Source organism: Terrapene carolina, unplaced genomic scaffold, assembly GCF_002925995.2.
Source record: "Terrapene carolina triunguis isolate 2854851 unplaced genomic scaffold, T_m_triunguis-2.0 Scaffold926, whole genome shotgun sequence".
Lineage (NCBI taxonomy): Eukaryota > Metazoa > Chordata > Testudines > Emydidae > Terrapene > Terrapene triunguis.
The window spans coordinates 4,193,262-4,215,138 of NW_020665277.1; the positions used below are offsets into that span (position 1 = coordinate 4,193,262).

General features: G+C 50.2%; 1 protein-coding gene across 1 annotated transcript in view; it reads right to left on the reverse strand.

Moving 5' to 3' along the window:
* The window catches only part of SYT6 (synaptotagmin 6), an 85,584-nt gene that overhangs the window by 35,223 nt on the left and 28,484 nt on the right, over window positions 1-21,877 (reverse strand). The window contains exons 2-3 of the mRNA XM_024211388.2: window positions 13,178-13,508; window positions 8,096-8,654 (exon numbers count right to left, since the gene is read on the reverse strand). Coding sequence (XP_024067156.1) covers window positions 8,096-8,654; window positions 13,178-13,508 — 890 coding nt within the window. The remainder of the gene's footprint in view (window positions 1-8,095; window positions 8,655-13,177; window positions 13,509-21,877) is intronic.

Consider the following 21,877-nt stretch of genomic DNA (forward strand, 5'->3'; position numbering starts at 1 on the left):
TATCGCGCTGCCATCAGAAATGTCAGATCAGTATATTCCTGCACCAGACGTGGTGCCAGGAACTCCCACCTGCACAAAGCAGCCCCCGCGCATGTCGGGATTGCCAGGATAAATGTGGACTGTAATTGAGAACATGGAAAGGGCAGCTCAGTAATACCCGACCTGCAGCAGCACCCCTTAATTGTGCTGAGGAACGGGTCTATGACAGCAGCACCCATTCGATACATCACTTACATCCCTCAGAAACCCCTCACTGGGGCCCGGCTCCCTACACAGAGCTTAGCGATCACCGCTTGTACTGATCCTCTGGCTCGGTGGCTCAAGTTAGCTCCCAAGCCCTCTTACTGCATAGGTGTCAAAGCACTTGCTCTTGTCTATACAGATCAGTGAGACATTTGGCTGGAAGAATTCAACGGGGACGAGTTTTTTCTGTTGTTGTTTTCCAAGGTAGAATTTCACACCCTTCTGAGAGCCAGTAGCTGCAGGTGAAGGTTCTTACAGACTGCAGTTGAAGGCACCTATCAGAGACCATAGAACCCCACTGACACATCCGGGCATTACAAGACTTAGCAGGGCCTGCTTTCTGGGCAAATGGAGATCTTGAAAGGGAAATTGCCAAATTGATGCCTGTAAAAGGATAACACTGTGTATTACTCCAGCTGCAGAGTCTGGATCCAGCTGTGAACCCAAACTATGCCAAATGTCAGGGGGTGCTCTGGGGGAGGGAGAGGGGAGCATGCGCTGGCTCTGGTTTAGCCCTATCTCGCCTCCCGAGTCCAAGGAGTCTTCAGAATAAAATCTGGGCAAGAGTTCTGTGAAGTTTGAGTAACATTCCTCTCTAAGCCCAGCCCAGTCCTTCCCATATGTGGCTGGGAACCAGCCCAGTCCATATGCTTGATGGTGCCCTATAACTACTTAATACTAACAAAGCTTCCCCAGGGCTCCTTGTAAGATCTGCCAAAGTGGTCACTGAGCACGATTGTCACCTGCGACTGGTAATTATAATTCCTTAGCTTTGGGGGGGGCCAGTGTGAGACCCTGGGGCAGGTGAAAATCAGGTTCCCTGAAGATGTCTCAAGCCGAGCAGCCAAAAAGTGAGATTCAGGAAATTACCTGGCCCTGTACCTTGCAGATGCCGAAGAGCTCAGAAAAAGCCCGACTGCCGGAAAGTGCTCTGCACCACGTCCCTGGAACAGCCTCGCAAGCACTGACACTGCCCCAGCACTGCGATCGGTAACAGTACATCTGCGTCAGCCACTGCAGCTCCACCCACGCAGCGCACACCGGAACCCAGCAGGAGGCGGCAGGGGTTGGCAAAGAGTTTACACACAAATACTGGGGAACAGCCATTCTGGCTCGGACCACTTGTTATCATGCCCAAGCAGACAAATAATAAGTGGGAAAGCGTCTGTGCTTGGTTCTGGTTCTGTGCGCCTGACTGGACTGTGCAGCACACCAGTGACTGCTCATTTGGGCAGGGCACAGTGCTGGCCTTGATTCATTCCATGCATTGTCAAAGGGCTCACTTGGGAGCAGCTCTAGCAGGAGGCCATGGACACAGATGCTAGAAGAGATCTCCTTTAGAATGAGAGAGCATCCGAAAAGCACCGTCTCCTCCTCTGCTTGCCCTGCGAGAAGCTGCACAGGGCATGGACCCGGCCCTACCAGCACTGACTGGGAGCATGGTCTGGAGGGTTTTACTCTGTTACCACAAATGAGACGAGTGAGAAGGGCCCTACTGGATGGGTGAGTTGCCTGCACATTTGAGACACTGGGCCATTTCCTAACTTCACGTCAGCAGCTCAGCAGAGTGAGCGGAAAGTCTGGATCAATAAGCTTTGCAAACACCGAGACCAGAATGGCTCACAGGTTCGTAAGCTACAGTTCATTCATTCAGTAGCTGCTCAGCAGTGGCACTGTCTGAATGGCTGTACATCCTCCTTTGGGCACATTGTGCTTTTCCACCGACATGAACAAACTAACACATTCTTCGCTGCTCAAGCCTTTGCTGGTAATGTAGGATGGAGAACCACATTTATCTTCCCACTTTCTGCTGAAACAGAAGTGTACCTGGGTAGTTACAACTGGCTATGGCAGACCAGTGCCTGCAGCACTCCCATGGAAATGAATGGGACCATGTATGTGATAGGGAGAGGATGGCAGGACAGAGCCAAGCAATTGTCCCATACTGTCCTGGGGGAGTTCTGTGAGGCTTGCTAGATGCTACTGTCTGTACATAGCCTGCTCTGCTCACCCCGCAGCCAATATGACCCCTTCACAGCCCGTCCTTTAATAATCCCTCTGTTAGGGATTCTCTGCTTGTTCGGTACAGGTCTGTCTCATCTTACGCGGGGGTTCCGTTCCGCGGTTAGCGCGTAAAGCGAAAACCGCATATAGCCAAAACCCCATTGAGTTCAATGGCGGGCGAAATCGCCTGCACTACAGGTATAGTATTAAAACTGTTGTTTTTCTCTTTTTTTGTTTTTGTTTTGTTTTTGCCGACTGCGTAAAGTTGAAATCGCGCATGTTAAATGCGCGTAAGATGCGACAGACCTGTACCTACCATTAGCTAACCCCATTCGCTCTCCCATGAAAAAGCCCTTACCACTTCCTACACACCCAACCTTGATCTCTGCTCCACAGTCAAATACAAACTACACACCTGGCATTGTCACAGACCCTCTCCACGGACGATCCCGTCCTTTCATTCCCCTCTGGCACTTTTACAATAAAGAGGAAACTTGTTTTCCTCCTCCTGGAGAAAAGGAAAGAAAAATACCTTTTCTTTCTGGGCTTTGATGTTCTTTAACTGTGTTGTATTTTTCAGATTTCATGCTGGAAGGCACTATAAAAATCCCATATCATCTGCCTCAGCTCTGAAGCGCTGACCAGTGGGCTAGCGGATGCCTGTCCCAACCAGGGCTGGCTTTATTACCAAAGAAATGAATAACCGAGTTAGGTTTAAGCCTTCCTCCTCAATTGGGCTTGCTCCTCAGCGTCCTACCCCAGAATTGCCCTATTCCATTATGTCCAGGTAAGGGTAAGGAGCCACCTGCCTCTGGTAGTCACAGCAGAGCCCGGTTAAATAACTTGCACCTAGAACTGCAAGTGATCTATGGTACACAAGGGTCTGTGAGCAACAGCAGCCCAGCGCGCCAGCCACTGAATATGCTTTTGGGAAAAGCTCTCTCAAGCAGTCTATACGTATTACCTCTCTCTTCTCGGTGTCAGGAATGGCTTAAACATGGGTGTCATATTAACAGAAGCTAAGCCTGGCCTTGTTGTTTACATCACAAAATGAGAATATTAAGAACTTCATTTAGGCCACATGCTAGCCTCCCGGGGCTACTGCTGCCTGAGACCTGATGCATATTTGTTATGCCGGTTATGGCTACTATTCCTTGCAATAAGCCAGCCTCAGTAAATTAGCAATGTGAGCTGTGGATTTTTAGCAATAATTACAATGTTATGGAGATGTTTGCAACATGCACGACAGCTCCGCCATTATAATGATAAATGTGGAGTTTCACACAGAAATAATGAGTCTTTGCTCCAGGGCTGTAGGAACTGCTATGGTCTTATCCAGTGCAAGTACAATAGGAAGGATTTCAAGGATGAAAGATAAAGCCTGCATGTGATGATCCTTAAAGATAACAGACACCCTTCCAAAGCAGCCCAGTACACAAAGGACTTCAATCTCAAACAAGACAGTTAATCTGGCAAATTTCTTAACTACGCATTTCAGTGGTTTTGTTTAAACTCCTTCTTATAAGGAACATTTAATAAGGAAGAGCCTTTCAAAGCCATTCGAAAATTAAATTCAAGCCAGCCTCAAGCCAGCTAGCTCAGCCTGTGGGGAGTAAGGGCAGACTCTGGCTACGAAATGACCTAATCAACTCTTTTTGTCCGGTAGGTAAAGATTAGCTAGAGAACCCCAGCTGTGGCCACAGAGAAATCGAAGCATGTTCTCACGGTGGGAAAAGCAAGCAATTTCATAGCAATGTCTGGAGTGCAAAGCTGGTATTAGGATTTCAAAGCAGGGAACTATTCCCTAGTAGTAATCTGAAGTTAGAAACATTAAATCAGCAAAAGAACACTTCTGTGTCTTAAGTCTCCAATACACTAGTCATGTCAAATAACTGATGAGCAAGGCAGGTTTAGACTGCACACCCTGGGATCAGGAAATTCACCACAGAATCTATGCAAAACTGTATAGGCCTTAGCCAGGAGACTCACAAACTGAACAAACTCTGGAGCAAGTGACTGGAGTAGCACTAAGAAGTGGATTCAGGGACAGTACTGCGAGTGCCGGGGGCGGGAGTACTAAGTGCCGAAATAGAAGGACGATGGATGAAGATAAACAAAAAAGGGCTGGTGTTTTGGGTGGGCTGGGGAGCGTCTGGCTCGACTGGTGCCTGTTGTTCATTGGATCAGATCCTCAACCGCTCAACAAAATACTCTTGTCAGAGAAACAGCCACCATAGGCATTGTTCTAAAAATGCCCCTGTTCGGAACCGAGTAGCAGGCAGCCCATTGACAGCTGTCCGTTATGAGCAACCACATCGCCCCTGAACAGTGCACAGAATCAGTGCGCTGCAATGCGCACACACGGACACCATGCACAACACGCGCGCACACACACCAGGTTCCAAGTCCACGCTGAGGGTATGTCTGCACTACAGCTGCCACAAGCGGCACAGTCATGGTGCTGCAGTGGCGCAGATGTTGTGCTGTTGTGTAGACGCCTCCATCAACATAGGTATCCACCTCTCCTAGAGGCTGGAGCTAGGTTGACAGAAGAATCCTTCTGCCCACCTTGCCACATCCCCACCAGGGATTAGTTCGACCTAACTATGGCCATCCAGACGGGACATTCTGCACAGCCCTGAGTGACATTGCGAGGCTGACCTAAGTTTTAGGTGAAGCCCAGGCCGCGGGACCGCTCAGGATTAGCACCAGCAGGGCAGTGCGGAAGGACCTGATCCCAGGTCCTGGATTTCTCTGAAACTGGCTGAACTGAAATCCAAGAGGAAGTGGGAACAAAGAGGATCCTGCAGAGCTCTGCCTAGTGCATGTCCCAGCTGCAAACAGCAAGTGCAGGGGCCACCTGGGTGCAAATACGCCCAATCTCCATGCAGACAATGTTGCCGGAGGCAGCCAGAGCATGAGGGTCTCCCAGTGAGGAGGCACTAGTGTAGGACTTGGAGATCTGGAGTCCCTGCTCTACCACAGACTCCCCATGTGACCTTGGGCAAGTCACTCAGCCGTTCTGTGCCTCAGCTCCCCCCCTGCACATGGGCTGGTGTGAAGATAAATGCACTACAGATTACCAGATGCTGCGTCAGTGCCTGAGACCCACAGCCACACACCAGGGGTGCACGTCAGTACCTGAGACCCGCAGCCACACACCGGTTTGGTACAGCTACGGGCAGCCCTGGCTCCCAAGGACTCTGTCTTTGGGAATCCAGACAAACAAGTCTCTGGTGCCAGCGTGTCGGGGTCAGAACCGGCAGTGTGATGGGATGGAGTCCAGAGTCAAACAGGAACCGCAACGCCTCACCTATCCCTGGCCTCAGAAACACTTCAGGGGACTGACTGCTCAGTTCAGCTCACTCCATCCTTTCCTACACAGAACAGTCAAACTCCAGCTCTGGACACGTGCTGGGCTGTCCGGCAATTGCATTAGCAAAGTGCAGCTCTCTCCCTTCCCTTAGCACTGCACCTCCCCAGGCAGAGCACAGCTAGGGGAGGTCTCACCAGCCCTTGGTATCTGTGGCCAGCAGATGGGTGGCACTTGTAGGTCAAGGAGAGCCCTAGCTTGAGGGGAATGCAAGGAAAGGTCAGAATTCAGTGCGATGACGGAGTGATATTGTTGGCAGAAATCGAGTGGCAAGATGGGGATGTGGCCAGAGAGCGAGAGCAATACTGCTAGAGGTCCCAGAGCAGTGCCAACAGGTGTCCTTTAATATTGCTGGCCCCTGTGCAATAGCTATTGCTATGCAAGAACTCAGTCCCCGGGCAGAAAGCAAGAGAGCTGAGAGACCAAATAACCCTGGGGGAATTCCAGGCAGGATTACACACAGCATTCACTCCGTTTGCCAGACAGGTGGATATGCTCATCGCCAGGCAGGGTTGGCAGGGCCTTTGCTTTGGGCCACAGGGCTCTGGAAATCCCATATTCTGCAGCCTCAGAAATAAGGCTGTGACATGAGACAGAAAAAGAGCAAGTCGCTTCCAGACCTACAAAGCAGATTGGTTTGTTGTTAGGCCTCAGGACTAACTATCTCCAAACAGGCACTCCTGGAGGTGATATGGGAAGAGCAGAAATACAGCGATTTATATGGGGGTTAATGTGCATGCTTCTGAACTGAGCAGCCAGTGTGGGCAGGTGGCGCCCCCCGCTGGCCATAACCACAGTCTGACCAGTCACAATGGGTCAGAACCACCCCACTTCATTCACTAAAGGAATTCAAAACACCCACCAAAATTCCAGTCTCCAGCCTCCGCTGCTCCTAAGGGTCCTCCCTCCGGCCTGCTCAGCTCACACACTAGATCTTCTCTGCAGAGAACCACCTCCATGTCCTCTTATCCCCAGGAGGTAATAAGCATCCTTTTCAGTGAGCCAGCACAATAGGCTTTATTTCCCAGCAGGATCATCACCTGCTGACAGGGCGTGGAGCTAACACTGCAGCCTCTTACAGGCCATTGTTCATTGTGCTACCCCTGTCTCACCATCACCGTTATTGCAGGTACTCTCCCCCGTGCAGCACAAGGGAGGGAACTACTGCAACTGCTCCACTGCCAAAGAGCGGATGAGGGTAGCACTGCGTGAGTCATTGGTCAGCATCACACACACACACACACACACACACACACACACACTCTCCCAGAGCTCATGTGACCAGCCCAACCCCACCAATAGCCAGGGGGCAGTGAGAAGTGACACTGCCAGGCAGCGCTGATGGGCTACTACCCCGTCAGACAAAACCCCGACTGTGCACTCGGGGCTAAGGGCAGTGTCTGAATGAGGAAGCTGCCGCTATTTGTACATTTTATCCCCAGATTCACAGATTTTACAGCCACGAGGGATCATTACGATGCTCTAGTCTGTCCTGCACAACTCATGGAATAGAATTTTACCTAGTGATTAATCCCACAACTTCTGGTTGAACTTTAAAAGAGGTGAAATGATGATGCAACCCTCTAAACGAAAAGCAAACAAAAGTTATGGTTCCAGCTGATCCCTCTGGGCGTAGATTTCCGAGAGGGTTCTGAAAGAGCCAGATTAATACTGAATAATAATAATAATGGCTGGAGCGTCTCTGTTTGAATTTTCCACGCAGGATCAGCTTGCAGGTTGGAGTTGTTTGCTAATTTGTTTTGTTTAGAGGACTTGAAAATGTTTCTTTTCAAAAAGGTAAAAAGAAAAACTTCAGGAAACCTAGCAATTCCTACACGTTTCCGAAATGATGTTTTCTGATACTGTGGAAACAGGTCACCCAGTAAATAAAGACGGTGTAACTTCTCAAAATGGAGGTAAGTGATCTGATGGACCAGGATGTTCCTCCAGAGTAATTTATTAATGTCTATCCTATGCACATGGCAGACATTGAGAGCTTTCAAGCTACCATGGACTGAGTACATGACTCACCACATGTGGGACACAACACACGGTACTGAACAGGGAGATAACAGCAAGATGGGGCAGGTGGAGCTAGAACAGGGTCTGCAATAAATGAGGACCCTGGTAGAGCTGACAGGCCTGTGCACACAACAGCCTGCCTCCCCACTATGCTTGGGTCATCATCGGTGGAGTTTAAACCGTGGGTCTTCAGTGCTAAAAGTACGAGACCCTCTCACTTGTGCTAATGGAGAAACTCCGTTAGTTGGCTACTCTAATTGACTCTTATTACTGGTGTGGAGCAGAGCGGGGGGGGGGGGGGAGGACAAAGACACACACTCTCCTGGTGTGTGTCTCTAGACACACTATCCAGTTTAATGTGCACAGACAGTGCATACAACATTGATGCACAATATCTGCATAGATCTCAACCCATCTGAAGGCCAACGTGGCTCTTCTGCAGCAGATACTCACAGTTGTCGCGTACTGAATGTCCTTCCAGATGGAGGTTTCCCGGGAAATGTCCGAGGCCTCAAACAGGTTCTCCAAGATAACCTCCCCTATCATGTCATGCCTGGAGAACCTGTCGAAGTCGAAGACACTCAGGTGGAGTTTCCTGCTAGTCAGATCCTCATAGGGCACAGAGAAGTGAAAGGACTCATCGAAGGTGGGGTTCAGAGTCTTCCTGTGGACTCGCGTCTGGAACTTGCGCTTCCTGTCCGGCAGGAGGTAGATCTTGACGTAGGGGTCTGAGCTGCCGCAGAAATCCTTGGCCGGCAGGTCAAAGGCCTTGAGGATCCGCACAATCAGCGTCTCGTTCTCATAGTCATATTTGAGGGTGAAGTTTATTTTCCCACAGGTTTTTGCCGCCTCCTTCTCCGGGTCCTCGGAGTCCACAGACTTTTGCTTATAAAGCTCTGGTTTAATCCTGCCGATGCTGGTTGGCTGCTCGGCCTCAAGGGGCGGGTCTGTGCCATAGTCCATGCTGGACACGTGCATCTGCCGAGGCAGGTGCCTCTTGAAGGAAATGTGCCTGCAGGGGGAGAGGACAGTTGTACACTTTGCCTGGCGCATTCCCACTGCTCCCTCCCTAGATGAGCCCAAGCAGAGCTGGGGATGGGAGAAGGAGGGGAACAAGTGCTTGTGCTGTCTGTGGGGAACCTCTGAGCTGGTTATGGGCTTGGGGCATTAGGCTCTCTTCCTGGATCTGCAATGGAAACATCCCAGCCCCAGCATGCAGAGGTGCCGCCTCCCCCCTCACACGCAGAGACGGGCCTGAACTGAGGAGCCCAGATAACAAGCAGAAGCCCAGGGTCCTTCCAGTTCTCATTTGTTCTCCTTCCATGCCCTGTGACACAAATGAGAGCAAACACACTGTGGAGAGCCCACAGGCCAGGGAGACTCTCCAGCTCTCTTGCCCCTTTCCATTGCCAGACCCTGGCACTAAACTTCCTTCCCCTCAGAATTCACAGGGCTGTGAAAGCCAGGCAAGCAGAGGCAGGACTAGCTAAGATGGCTGCTTCCGGGCCCTGCTGCACCCAGACCTCCCCAACAGATGCCAGCCGGGCAGTGGCACATGCAGACCTGGCAGGCTGGGTCCCCGTCTCGCATGGAAGCAGCTCCAGTCCCAGGGGACCTCAGCATTAAAAGCATTTCATGCTACTTCAGATGCATTTTTCATGTTTCACTCTGAAGGGAAGGGGCTCAGAGAGGCCCTGCTGATTTCCCAGTACAGGTTCTCCGGACTCTAGTGTTGTTGTTATTCACTTTCATTGTCTCTGCAGGGCTGCAGAATCTGCCCCTGCGGGAGCTGGGTGACGCCCCTCAGTTCTTCCTTTTGCTCTGTAGCTAAAAACTGAGAACTCAAGGAGCCCCCACTCCCTGCCTGATCACCCATAACCTGCCTCACTCCCAAAGCTGGGCCTGCACCACACAGCGCTGAGCCCGGTGGGGTGTGAGAGGCCGTGTGACAGCATGGCAGGGTCCCCTGGGGCAGCAGGCGAGGTACTGCCGAATCACTGGGGCAGGTACGGCTCATTAGACATTCCCCGAATACAAGGGGAGAGGACTCTAGGGCCTGGGGACTGTGGAGCATCCAAGACAGGGGAGAAGGCTGACACTGGGGGTCATGTAGCGTGGCTTTGGAATTACCCTTCGTTCATATAGCCGGCCCCGAGGAAGATGAACTCAAACTGGAAGGGACACCGAGAAGGGCTACTAAGATGACAAGGAGCTTGGCGGGTTTAACCTAGCAACACAACGCTGACAGGGATGCGACTGCTGCCTGTAAGCCCATCGGGGTAAACACCGGGGAGGGAGAAGTGCTGTTTAAGTGAAGGACAGTGTGGGCACAAGAACCAATGGCAATGAACTGGCCATGAATAAATTTAGACTGGAAATGAGAAGATGGTTCCTAACCATCAAAGGAGGGAGGCTCCGGAACAGCCTCCCAATAGGAGCAGTGGGGCCAACCAGCTAACCACCTTTACGATGGCGGTTAGTGATACATTTATGAACAGGGTTATGTGGCAGGGCTGCCTGTGACAGCAGGGGACTGGACTCAGGAGGGCCCTTCCGGTTGCTAGGGGGAGTTTTGACTCAGCAGTGAGCGTGTCGTGGTTGTGTGGAGCTGGATGGAGATCCCACCAGGCCCCAGGAGGGCACAGAATGAAAATGTGTGTGCCTGGCATTCAGATAGCACAGGAAGGAGCGATTTGGAAATAAATCCAAGAACAATCCCTGTTCCAGCACTTGTCTCTACCCTCCCTGCACCCACAGCAGCTCGACCTGCTACAGAGACGGCTCATGTGCCTGATTTGATCATTCACACCCATTCGCATGAATTTATTCCGGATTCAAGAGGATACCCAGCTATGCAATACTCAGTACAGGAGGCAGCCGCAGGGCAGCGAATCAAACAAAGGAGGGCAGGGTTAGCAGTTTGATCTCTGGTTTTGATGTGGCACTCAGGGACCCGAAATGATGTGACAGGATGATGATTAAGGTGCACAAAAGAAACAGGGCTACTACCCAGGGGGCCTTCTCCACTACGCAAACCTTGGAGCCCGGGTAAGTTTTGAGAGTGTTACCACAAAGGCCAACATGCTGCATTTCTTTCTTGGAGGTTTGTACATGATTTTTTCCATGCAGTTGCGTACCTCCGTACACCTGAGGAAGGTGCAAGAGGGAGATGAGTGACGGTAACACATCCGCACCATTATCCCAAACACCCCTCTGTAACTCAGGGTGCAGTGAGACGTTTGCCAGTGGAGTCTGACACAACTTCCTGTTTAATTTTTTTCTCTGTTACATCTTGGGGGGTGAATTTAATGATGCAAGTGACTATGAAAAATGAGAAGAGCTGGCATACCGTGGGCAGGCCCTGGCAAGCTGTCCCCACACACGCTCAGCCTGACCGAGCTTTTACCCTCTCTTGTGCATGAACGGTTCTGGAGAAGCAGAACGTGCGTGTGTTTGTGTGTGCACAGAGCGGGGGTTCTGGGCGTGTGTGCAGTGTTTGTGTGTGAGTGTGGGCACATGCTGCATGTGTGTCATGTGTCCACGTGACTGAGCTGCCCAAAAAGCAATGCAATTCAGTCACAGACAATGCCTGGCATAATGCCAGCGGTCACAAGATGAGTTTTAGTTCCCCTTCAAATAGGAGACTGAGGTGTGTGTCTTGTATGCTGGGCGCTGGTGCAAGCAGCGTTCTGAGCAACAGCTGCCTGCACAGTGGGGCTGCCCACCTCACTGGGGCTGTGGCCAGCACTGCAGCCGGAAAACAAGGACTCAGCTTCCTTCCCTAGTTACACAGACTCCGGACTCAGGGAGAATTTCTGGATTCTTCCCCAGACTAGCCATCCAAGGCCCGTGCATCTCACCTCTAATGTTAATGACTCTCATGCACAGGCCTGTGGGCTGCGGCTGGGGCAGCAATGAGGCATTGAGCGGGGCACTGGCATGCAGCTACTCCTACGCCTGGCCAGCGAGTGATACGTCAATTCCATTTATCCAATGAGTTCTGCTGTGAGCCAGAGAAGCAAGAAGAGAGCAAAGGGGTCTAATTCTATCTGACAATATACCATGTCACCAATCCTTCCCTCGCCCTGTCTGTGCTGTCACAAAATTAAAGTGGCCACAAGCATATTGTCAGCTTGACACAATGAGGTCAAGTCACAGTAACACGGTTTGAATCCTTTACTTTTAATCAAGGGCCCACCTTAAGTTTGACTTAATACTTCAGCTGGTTCAAAACCAAGCAAATCTTTGGCAAACACTCCAGCATGGGGATGGGTGTGTTTCCTTCAGTCCCACTGGGTACATCTCCCCTCAGGCTCAATGACATAGCTCTTACATATCGAACAACAAATACTTATTAAGAACCCACCCAAGGCAAGCCACTTGCTGGAGACTAGAGATACGTGTTATCACACATTCTCAATAATCACACAGTATTGAGCCCAGGGTATAACTACCCTGTTGAGTGTAAGCTAGACACGTACACATATCTAGGGTCGTTAGTGTACAGTGATATAATATCTGATTCCTTGTGAGTTAGTAAATAGCCGTTTTGGAAAGTCTGACTTCCCATTGCTGAGCTCCAGGACGGATCAGATGGAATGAATCATCCAGGCTAAACTTGAACACGGAGAACGCCCCCGTTACACAGCATGGAGATTCTTTCAGGGACCCATGGAGACCCCCTGGTTTAGGCACAGCAGCCAAGAAGCTGCGGGCTGTACTAACTTGCTGTTTTTAGGGCTTCTCTCTAGAGCCAGGCAGACACTAGAAACAATGGTTCGCTTTTGCTGGCAGCTCAGTGCCGCTTACTACTGAACTTCCAGAGACAGCGTTTCTCCCCTACGGAAAGGCGCCATCTGGTAAATTTAGTCGAAGCCATTCCCAAGGAGTAGTGCAGTGGGACTGGTCTTGGGGGAACATGGGCTGGGACGTACAGGAGGGATAGATAATCTAACAGCCTCTGCCCACAGACCATGTCAATGGATACCTACAGCATCTCTAATCCTCTCTTGGTTTGCTGGCCAGGCTCCACTCTTCTCCAGCCTGTGCTCAGGATTACTGTACCTTCTGTAATTTCAGGGCATGACATCACAGAATGGGCAGTTACCCGACTTCTCCCTGAGAAACCCAACCTCCCCCCAACAGCTGCTAACTCCATCCTTGACCACCTACTGGTCAAATAGCCTTTGACCAATGGCCAACAACACAGGTCCACTTCCAGCCACCAGGAGGTGCCGTATTAACAAGGAGACCTATAGCTCTCCTATGTGTGGGGCAAAACTGTCCCTTCTTGCAGGCTCATGCTAGTAAGAATCCAACCCAAGCCTGAACTTACGCCTCTTGCTTTAAGTGCCAGCAGTCTCCAAGGTGTGGGGCATCTGGGAAGGCCTGCAGATCAGCCCAGGCACTGCGCAGCTTCCTAAATGGAAGGCTCTCAGAATTTAAATGGAAAAGCCATTTCAGCCACGCGCATGGCACCGATCTGCACAGACCCACGCTGTCTCCATGCTGCACGGAGCACAGCGCAGCACTCACCTGGTGGACGATGCCGGCTCTGTCGTCTGCCTCTGTAGCCGTGCGTGCCGCATGATATGGTCTTTCATGGACATCTGGACCTCGGCTGGGATATCCGGCGAGGTGTGGCTGATCTTCACAGCTGCCTCCAGGAAGCCAAGCGTGCCTGTGTCCTTTAGCTTGTCTGCCATGGTCTCCTGGTTGCAGGCCGCCTCGCTCTGGGAGACGTTAGAAGAAATGGCCTTGTTCCTCCAGGGCACCCAGCACAGCTTCCAAAAGAGAAAGAGAAAAACTGCCACCAAGGCGAGGCCACACACAATAACTATCACTGCAAGGAGGCTGATGGAGAGCTCTAAGGGCAGGAGAGGGGACGGGGACACACAAGGAGCAGGAGGGGCAGGGAGGGAGAAGAAAAAAGAAAAGAAAAGATGGTTGTGAGAAAGCTGTAAGGTAAAATGAAAAGATGGTCCAAGCTGGCTTGTCTCGTCTCTACCCCGGGCCCCTGCAGTTCTGCGAGTGACGAGTGAACACGCACAGTTCCCCTGCCGAGTGCTGGACTCAGACAAACTGCCTCAGCAGGAGAGGCAAGGACCAGAAAGGTGTGGGGGGGGGGGCAGGGGGGCCTGCAAAGCTACTAGGCAATGGCGATCTCTGCTGTGAACGGTTTAGAACGCTCAGAAAGATTTGGTGATAAAACAAAGTTTGATCTGGCTAATTGGCACGGTCAGATATTGAGTTCGCACTTGGGTTTGTGTCCCTAGCAGGCCGCTTTGCCGCAAGCCTGACTGCAGAACTGCCGTGGGACCGAGCTTTAATAAACCGCCCTGGAGATGCACCTTTCTGCTGGTATGGCAGAACGTGCCTTCCACTGCAAAACACGGGCTTTCCGATGTGCTATTAAAAACCCACTGCCATGACTCTGAAAGGCAGGCTGGTTATTGGCCTATTAAAGTGCATCTTCCGTCCAGCTGTGCTCATGGAGAATACAAAACCACAGGCTGCTGACACAGTGAAATCAAATAGAGAGGGAGGTTTTATAGCAGGCATTACATGTTCTCCCCTGCATTAAATAAAACAGACAAACCCAAAGTGAAAGCTGACACTGTCCTCTAGGTGTTTGGTCACTTTCCCTTATATGTTGTAGGTTTCAGGTTTTAAATCTCTTCTCTGGAGAGGGAAGAGGGTTTATAGCAATGGTGGAAGAATCATGGAATAAATAAAGAGCATGCACATGACATGGGGTTTAATATGATCCACAATATCTCAGAACAGGATAGGACAGTTTATTTTTACATCACTTTTTGCAGCATATTAGTGGACAAATCACTGATATAACATCGTAGGAAGATTCCTCCCCATTGCCTAGATTCTGGCACTGTGGCATATACGAAGAAGAGACGGCCCACTCAGCATCGACGTGTGTCCTGGGACTTTGGGAACTGAGGTAGGTCTGTGCACGGAGTTGCAAACACCAGTTTTGGTAGTTTTGGATACGAGTACGCAACTGCAAATTTGTTCCCCAGCCTAGCTGTGCATCTTGTATTAGTGACCATTAAAGCTCTATTCCAGGATCTATCCAAGACTCTCAGGTGCAAAATGGGTAACAGGAAAACAGGCAAAAAGGGAAAAATCTCAACGTTCCAAAATGTAGTCTGAAGTGAAATGTGCCCCCTGTTGTCCTGTGTCCGTGCAGACACTCGGGCTGTAGGTTGACATGCAGAAAATAAAGCTCAGGCTGACAGTACCCAAAGCTCTCAAGAACCTGGGCTACCACAGTATTGTTAAGGTATTTACAGAGCTAAAATTAACGCCCGCTGAATCCCACAAACCCAACCAAGCCATTGAGATACTCGAAGGAATATACCAGAGGAAGTTCAAACCATCTCGTGTGAAGTGGGACTAACCAGTTCCACTGGGTACCTGCCTACTTTCCCCACACTGCACTGCGGGGCGGACTCTGAGCTCCTTGCCCAGTTCTCTCAAACCATCCTGCGTGAGGAGCGCCAGGACTCTGCTCTGCCAAAGGGGCCGGCACAGTGCAGCTCCAGGAAGCAAAGAGACAGGGGGCTTTCACTGGTCAGAACAGCCCTTGAGAGAGCAACCGTAACTGGCCATCCCTGGGCAGGACTCTCCTGCTCTCCCTGGCCAGGTGTTGAGGGAAGAGCAGGAATGATGGAAAGAGGGAGAGACGGAGGGGGACGGGCAATGACAAGAACGGGTAAAGAGACGCCTAGGAGGAGGGAGGGTGGGTACAACGGCTCAGGGAAGGAGCAGAGTATACAAAGGTTGTGCCAATAAACAGGAGGGTGGCACAGAATAAAGAGACGTGAGGACAGGACACAGAGAGCAGCTGGCCGGGAGAGCTAGGGCTGATCAGAACCCTGCCTACAGCCCCAGTTTGGGGTGTTTATTTTCTGCTACTGCTGGGCTTGTCACACACAACGGAGAATCCGGAGAGTGTGCTGTTTTCAAACCAGCCTTTGCAATTCAAAGAGCTAATCCCACCAGGCCCACCACATCTCCCCGAAGTCAGAGAACGCACTGCTAACCAGGGGCACCCTGCTGAGTGGTGATAAAGGGACAATGGATTTATGGGACAAATCTTGGGCCCCATTCAGGACAGCACTGAAGTACGGGCTTGCTTTTAGGTCCATGCTGAAATCCCATTGATTTACAGTTCAGCTTGGGTTCAGGTGTCTCCCTGCCTTCTATGCCGGGGTTCTGCACGGTGGCCAGAAAGCAGATAGGAGTCCCCAGCTGATCAATAAGCGCTGAAGGCCCTGGCATAGGAGGCAGACTAGGCGCGTGACTGGGCTCCACAGCCAGCAGGCACAGGTCACAGCAACGCAAATCTGCACTGGAGCCAGAATCAAGGTGCCACAGCTGGCTCCTCGCTCTGCGGTGCCTGGGGATCTCCGCAGCAAGCTGACGAGGCTGACGGTCACTAGTGTGTGTAAATCCCATTAATAGCAACTGCAATTAGGACCCACACTCACAGCCTGATTCACTCCCCTTGAAGTTAATGGAAGCCTCTCCATGGAAGTTTGGATCAGGCCCGTGTGAAGGAGAATGCACAACTCTTTGCCTTCTGCCCTCACTCCTGATTTTTTGACTGCTTGAGTTAATCACAGGATTAGGACACGTAAAGAAACAGATGGTCTCTGTGCTGAAGGAAGCACATAGCAAAATGGTACCTTTGATAAAGAAGCCTGTTTATTGCTGGTTGAGATTGAAGTGCATTGGCAGAAATTTATTGATTTGCTATTTTTTACAATCGGCCTAAATGTATATGAGTTTACAATACCTGTTTGCACTATGCCTGAATCTAGATAATGCCAACCACTTCTCACTTTCCTGAGCTCTAAAAGGTTCTTAATTCACCCCAAAACTGCAGTTTAAAAATAAATCACTCAAAATCTGTTATTAGGCAGTTAGCCTTTATCAGACAATCCAGGCAGCTCGCATCTGTTCTTCATTGCAGCTGTTACCGAAATAAGCCTTGAAATATGTCTCACAATAAAATACATCTTTCCATGAGTTCTATTCCTTTGATTCTATGTTTTAGTTTAGATCTAGCCATAATTAGATCTTTGATGTTAAAGCCTGGAAAAAAACCCTATAAAACATGAAGGGGATTTAAATTTTCATCTTGACAAAACACCTGAATCTAAAAATGAAATCAAGAAAATCACTTTGTTGGCGTAATGAGGGAACCTGTTCATATTGTTAGCTGTCACTGGCTTGCTGTTTGGGAACACAACTGCTATTGGATCTACAGGATTTTTTAACATCAATTGAAATAAACAAACAACTCTCAAACAAGTGTTATATATACACAATGTGACGTCTGGATATCAATAAGCTAGTGCCACTGAGATAAAGAAACCTCTTCGGGAGACACAGCTTTTTGTGGTTCCCATTGTTCCATGTATCTTAATTGTATTAACATCTAGGAGCTGCATCCCAATGGTATTAACTATCTAGGTTGGCAGGCCATCTAGGAGAGCAGGGGAAAGCTTCTTAGCTGCCCTCAGGTTAATTGCCTTGAAGGAGGCATGTAAAAGCTGCCAGTGAGTGAAGGAGCAGGGCCTGGATAGAATAAGCACCCACCTCACACCTCTGAATACTGGAAACCTCCTGCACCCAGCTGCTCTCCTTCAGCAGCCCCATGAACAGGCCATGTCTGAGTCAGACTGTACAGTTTATCTTATTCAAGCCATTGCAACCAGAGCCTTGAGAGAAAGAGCGTGTCATGGGCTGGTGCGTGAATGGGTTTAGTCTCATTTAATAATAAATAGAATTGCAAGACAGATGGCGGCGCTTCCTAGGATACTTGGCTAATCGTGTTCTCAACATCGCAGGGTTCCGAGACACCGCTCTACTGTATTTTGAGCTAAGTCCTAGAATTCTTCTCAGGGTTCTCAGTGTCAAACACAGTTCTGTGCGAAAACATAAGGAGCTGGGTTGTTTGAAAATGTGTCTCTGTTGCTCCTTTTCTGGCACTTTCCTTTGCAAATGGTTTTTGAAATGAAGAAATGTTTTCCACTACAGTTCCTTCAAATCCTTGTCAGAAGTCTCTAGCCCTAAGCCTGGAGATATAAATATGAACACATGGCATATTAGCATCAACGACAAGGAGTTACCATGTGGTGCATCCCCTGAAAGCATCTTTATCCTTATTATTATTCCTATGATTAGCAACAAAAATAAGGTTTGAAGGATAAATAATACAGGACATTTGTTGCTGGCCCTGAGCTAAGACCCTGAGGATGAATCAGGAGTATACATATCACCCTGCAAGGGGACAGCAGAAACGAGAGAGCAAATCCTCGGACAGCTTAGCTGTCAGACTTGATTTGTGAATATAGTGACAGGAAGTTTTAAAAGGAAAAGAGAGTTACAAAATCCAACAGCTCAGCCTGGCTGCATTCAGGACCAAGCTGCTTTTTGGGTTTACCATCAGGAAACCCAAAATAATAATCATAATTCCTCCCCTTAATGTGCATTCCTCCTTTTGATTATTTAAACTACCTACAGTGCAGGATGCTATAAGGGAATAAGCAGAGCTGCAATGCAGAAGTCATCACTGATGGAAGTGACTGTGTTGCAGGAAACTTCTAAGACATTTCTTTCATGCCATGGAATTATGTAGGACTCACAAATCTGCTAACACACCATAGCTGTTAATGAAAAGCTTCAGAAATAATGAATCATCAACTCTGAAAACTTGTTGCCTATTTGAGAGGGCTCCACACGTCTCCTTGCTGAGCTGGCATTCACAAGATATTGACAGGATTTAGGGATGCTTTTATGCATGAGCTCCAAAATCCTTCCTCTAGCAGCTCACCTAAAACAAAGGAGGATGGAACCAGGAGTTTACAGATGGTGTTAAAAAAAGAGCCAGCCTCAGAAAAACATCGGCTTGTTTGAAGATGACATTGGATTATCTGAGAATAGATTTATCAAACAAAGATTAATTTGATGGAGTTGGACCATAATTGAGTCCATGAGTCTTAAACTGGGGCTGTGAAAAGATCAGGTCCTCTAAAAATGTTATTGGACCAACTTCTGCTGGTGAAAGAGACAAGCTTCTGAAGTTACCTAGAGCTCCTCTTCCAATCACCTGAAGCAGGAGGAGCACTAGGTGAAGAAGAGCTCTGGGTAATCTCGGAAGCTTGTCTCTCTCACCAACAGAAGTTGGTCCAGTCAAAGGTATTATCTCCCCCACCTTGTCTCTCTAATAGCCTGCGATCAGCACGGCTACAACACTGCAAGTTACTTAAAAGACATTTAGTGTTCAACAAGGTACGGCTTCAATGTCCTCTCATTTACAACGAAAAATCAGAAATTCCTTGGCTAACAGAAACTCCCGGTCAGGACCCTGCGGACAGAGGTTGCTAGGATATTCCTGCCATCGGAGTAGATGGGAACTGCATGAAGATTGCTCCTGAGAGGTACTTGGAACAAGAGGAAATTCTAGCTTGGGGAAACGATCAGCCTGTGTGTTCATATCGCCCTGCCATGCGCAGCACTTCAGGGCTGCCTTCGCGGGCTGCCTTCGCGGGCTGGCAGGTCTGACAGTAACGAAGCCAGACTCCACGTGACTCAAAGCACAGCATAAATAGTCCAGCCATTTGCTTTGGCTTAAACACTTCCCCAGCCACAAGTGGGAGTTCCCTGGAGTCTTCCCTTCTTACAGCATTTGCTTGGCTGCCAAGTATGCATGGGGGAGAAGGGCAGTTCACAGCTTTCCGAGAAATCTGCTACTCAGAGAAATTCACCTTTTCCCCTTAGAAATGACAGTGAATTATTAACTAAGGCAAACTACTTATCTGCCGTATTGACACTTCATTACTGGGGAAGCAGGATGTACAATTCCAGAATCGGCAATGTATCACGAGGCTCTTGTGACCCTGTGGTGGGACGGTTGTCATAATCAGGCCTACAAATATAAACAATGTCCCAGTAACCAACCACAACAGATGCTGATGCGGAAAAGTGCATAAGAGAGACAGACGGACTGGATCACCCCGAAGCAGAAGGCCTCCTGTTCACGGGGCCTTACCCCACTGGAACACGGAGAGCTCTCTTGAAGACCACCCATGGTACTGCAGGCTCTTTAGGGTCACATTTCCTTACTGTTTAGGAACCCTGCAGAGGGTTCCTAAACTGCAGCTGGGGCCTCAGTATTGGTTGGGTCTCCCCCCTCCCCAGCTCCCGTTTCAGGGGGAGCGGTTCTTCCTGGACACATCCCCCTCAGGATCGGCAGCAGTCGCTGTTGGCCAGGTTACCAGACATTCTGTCTTCCCTCTCCTCACGCTTACACCTTGACCCTTGGGAGGTTTCTGGGGTTGGCTCCACCCCTATACAAATAAACTGCTGCTGTATCCTACAGTGGGGACCCAAAGGTGAGTGTCTACAGCAGCATCGCTGAAGCCGTGATGACTGAACACCAGGAGAGAACCCTGGACCTTCAGCTCTGAGCACAGGCTGCTACCACCCGAGCTAAAGCAGTAACCCCAGAGTAGGGCTTCAGGATAAGCCACTAGATGGGGCTATAGCACAGTGCACACTGGGGCAGCTGGCAGCAGCTTGGCACCATGATGGTAAGATACTGGTGCTGAAGATTACAGAGCACAAAGCCCCCCATGTTAAATGGCACAAGAGGAGTGAAAACTGGCTAACTGGAAATGTTGTTTGCCTCAGTGGTTTGCTGGGAGCACAAGGAAAGTCTCACTCACACTCTCGCTCTGCACCATGTGCTTTGCTTTTGAGAAGGGGGTGAGGGGATGTTCACTGGCTGGAGGAGGGCAGGTGGTGCCGAGGAAGCTGCTGCTAAATGAGTTTTTATCACTGTTTATGCAGTAGGAGGAACAGTTAACACATCAAAGAAATTGAGTCAATTTTGTTTCTGATCTCCCACACCTGCATCCTGACGCTAAGGAAAACAATGAATCAGACGAGTCCTCTGAGCCAACAAAGAGCTGTCTGGATCAGCGCATCGCCAAAACACCACTGTGCGCTCTTGTTTTCCTGCAGAAGTAGCGGTCACTTTAACAGAGCAGCGGCCAGAGGGGTGCAGCTCAGGAGCGGTGCCTGTTGTGTGAGGGCAGCTGGAGCCACCCTAGGAAGCTCTGGGTCCCTTTTGCTCGCTCTGTCCAATGGACACAGCACACTCAGAACCCTGCTGGGAGTGGTGCACAGAGCTCCCTGTAAGCCTCTTGCAGGCAGGGTCGCTGCCCCTCTTTCTACCCGGTTTCTGTACAGGTGCTAAGAAGCTCTAACTGCGCTGCGGACCGCCACCATCAAGCTACCAGATGCCCCCAGGGGCTGCCTGCACTAGCAACTGATCTCAGAGGGCACGGTCCATCTCCCCTAAGTCACGTCCCAGCCAGACCCAAACCAAACCAGCATCATGAATCAGGCGTTGCTCTTTGCAGAAACTGGTGTAGTTCCCTGGGGTCTGCTGCCAAGGAGGCAGCCCAAGTGAAGCAGCTCTCAGATTGCCCCACAGTGTCAGTGGGCCGGCACCCCGATACAAAAGTCAGTGCAAACTGCTCCTCCAATGCCTTGCCAGGTGGCCTGTCATGTCACCTACCTGCTCCCATGTGCAGCCAGTGACTCTGCTGGGAAGTACATATGGCAGGCTGGCCCCCCTTACAAGCAATGTCCCTGGCTCCTGATCCAGGGCTGCTCATGGCTGCTGAGAAGGCGTCACATCCACATGCCACCCCCCGGCCAAAGGCTGCCACTGAGGCCAGGCCTGACCTTGGTTGCGGCACGCAGTCCTGGAATGGGAACGCTGGTTTGGAGACCTTGGCAGAGACAGAGCGTAGCCATTCTGGTGGCTGATGCCAGTAAAAAACGAGGAGGCTGAGATGACCTCCAAAAAGCCAAGGAAACAGCCGCAAGTCCAGAGCCCCAGAGTATTCTCTCCTTCCTGAGAAACGGAGCACGTGATCAGCTACTGCCTCAGCACGCCCTGCACGACAACATGGCACCTGGCACAGTCAGAAGCAGGGGTGACTGGGAGATCCACGCAAGGGCCATGTCATGGGATCACCCTACAGGGAGCAGGAACCTGGCTTAGAAGCTGTGCATCAGAGAGCAGGCCACCCCCAACCGCAACCTCCAGCCTCCGCGACACTGGGATAATGTTTGGTTGGAGACTCACACACTAAAATGTCCTATAAAGAAATCTCTGTGTCATGGAAACAGCCT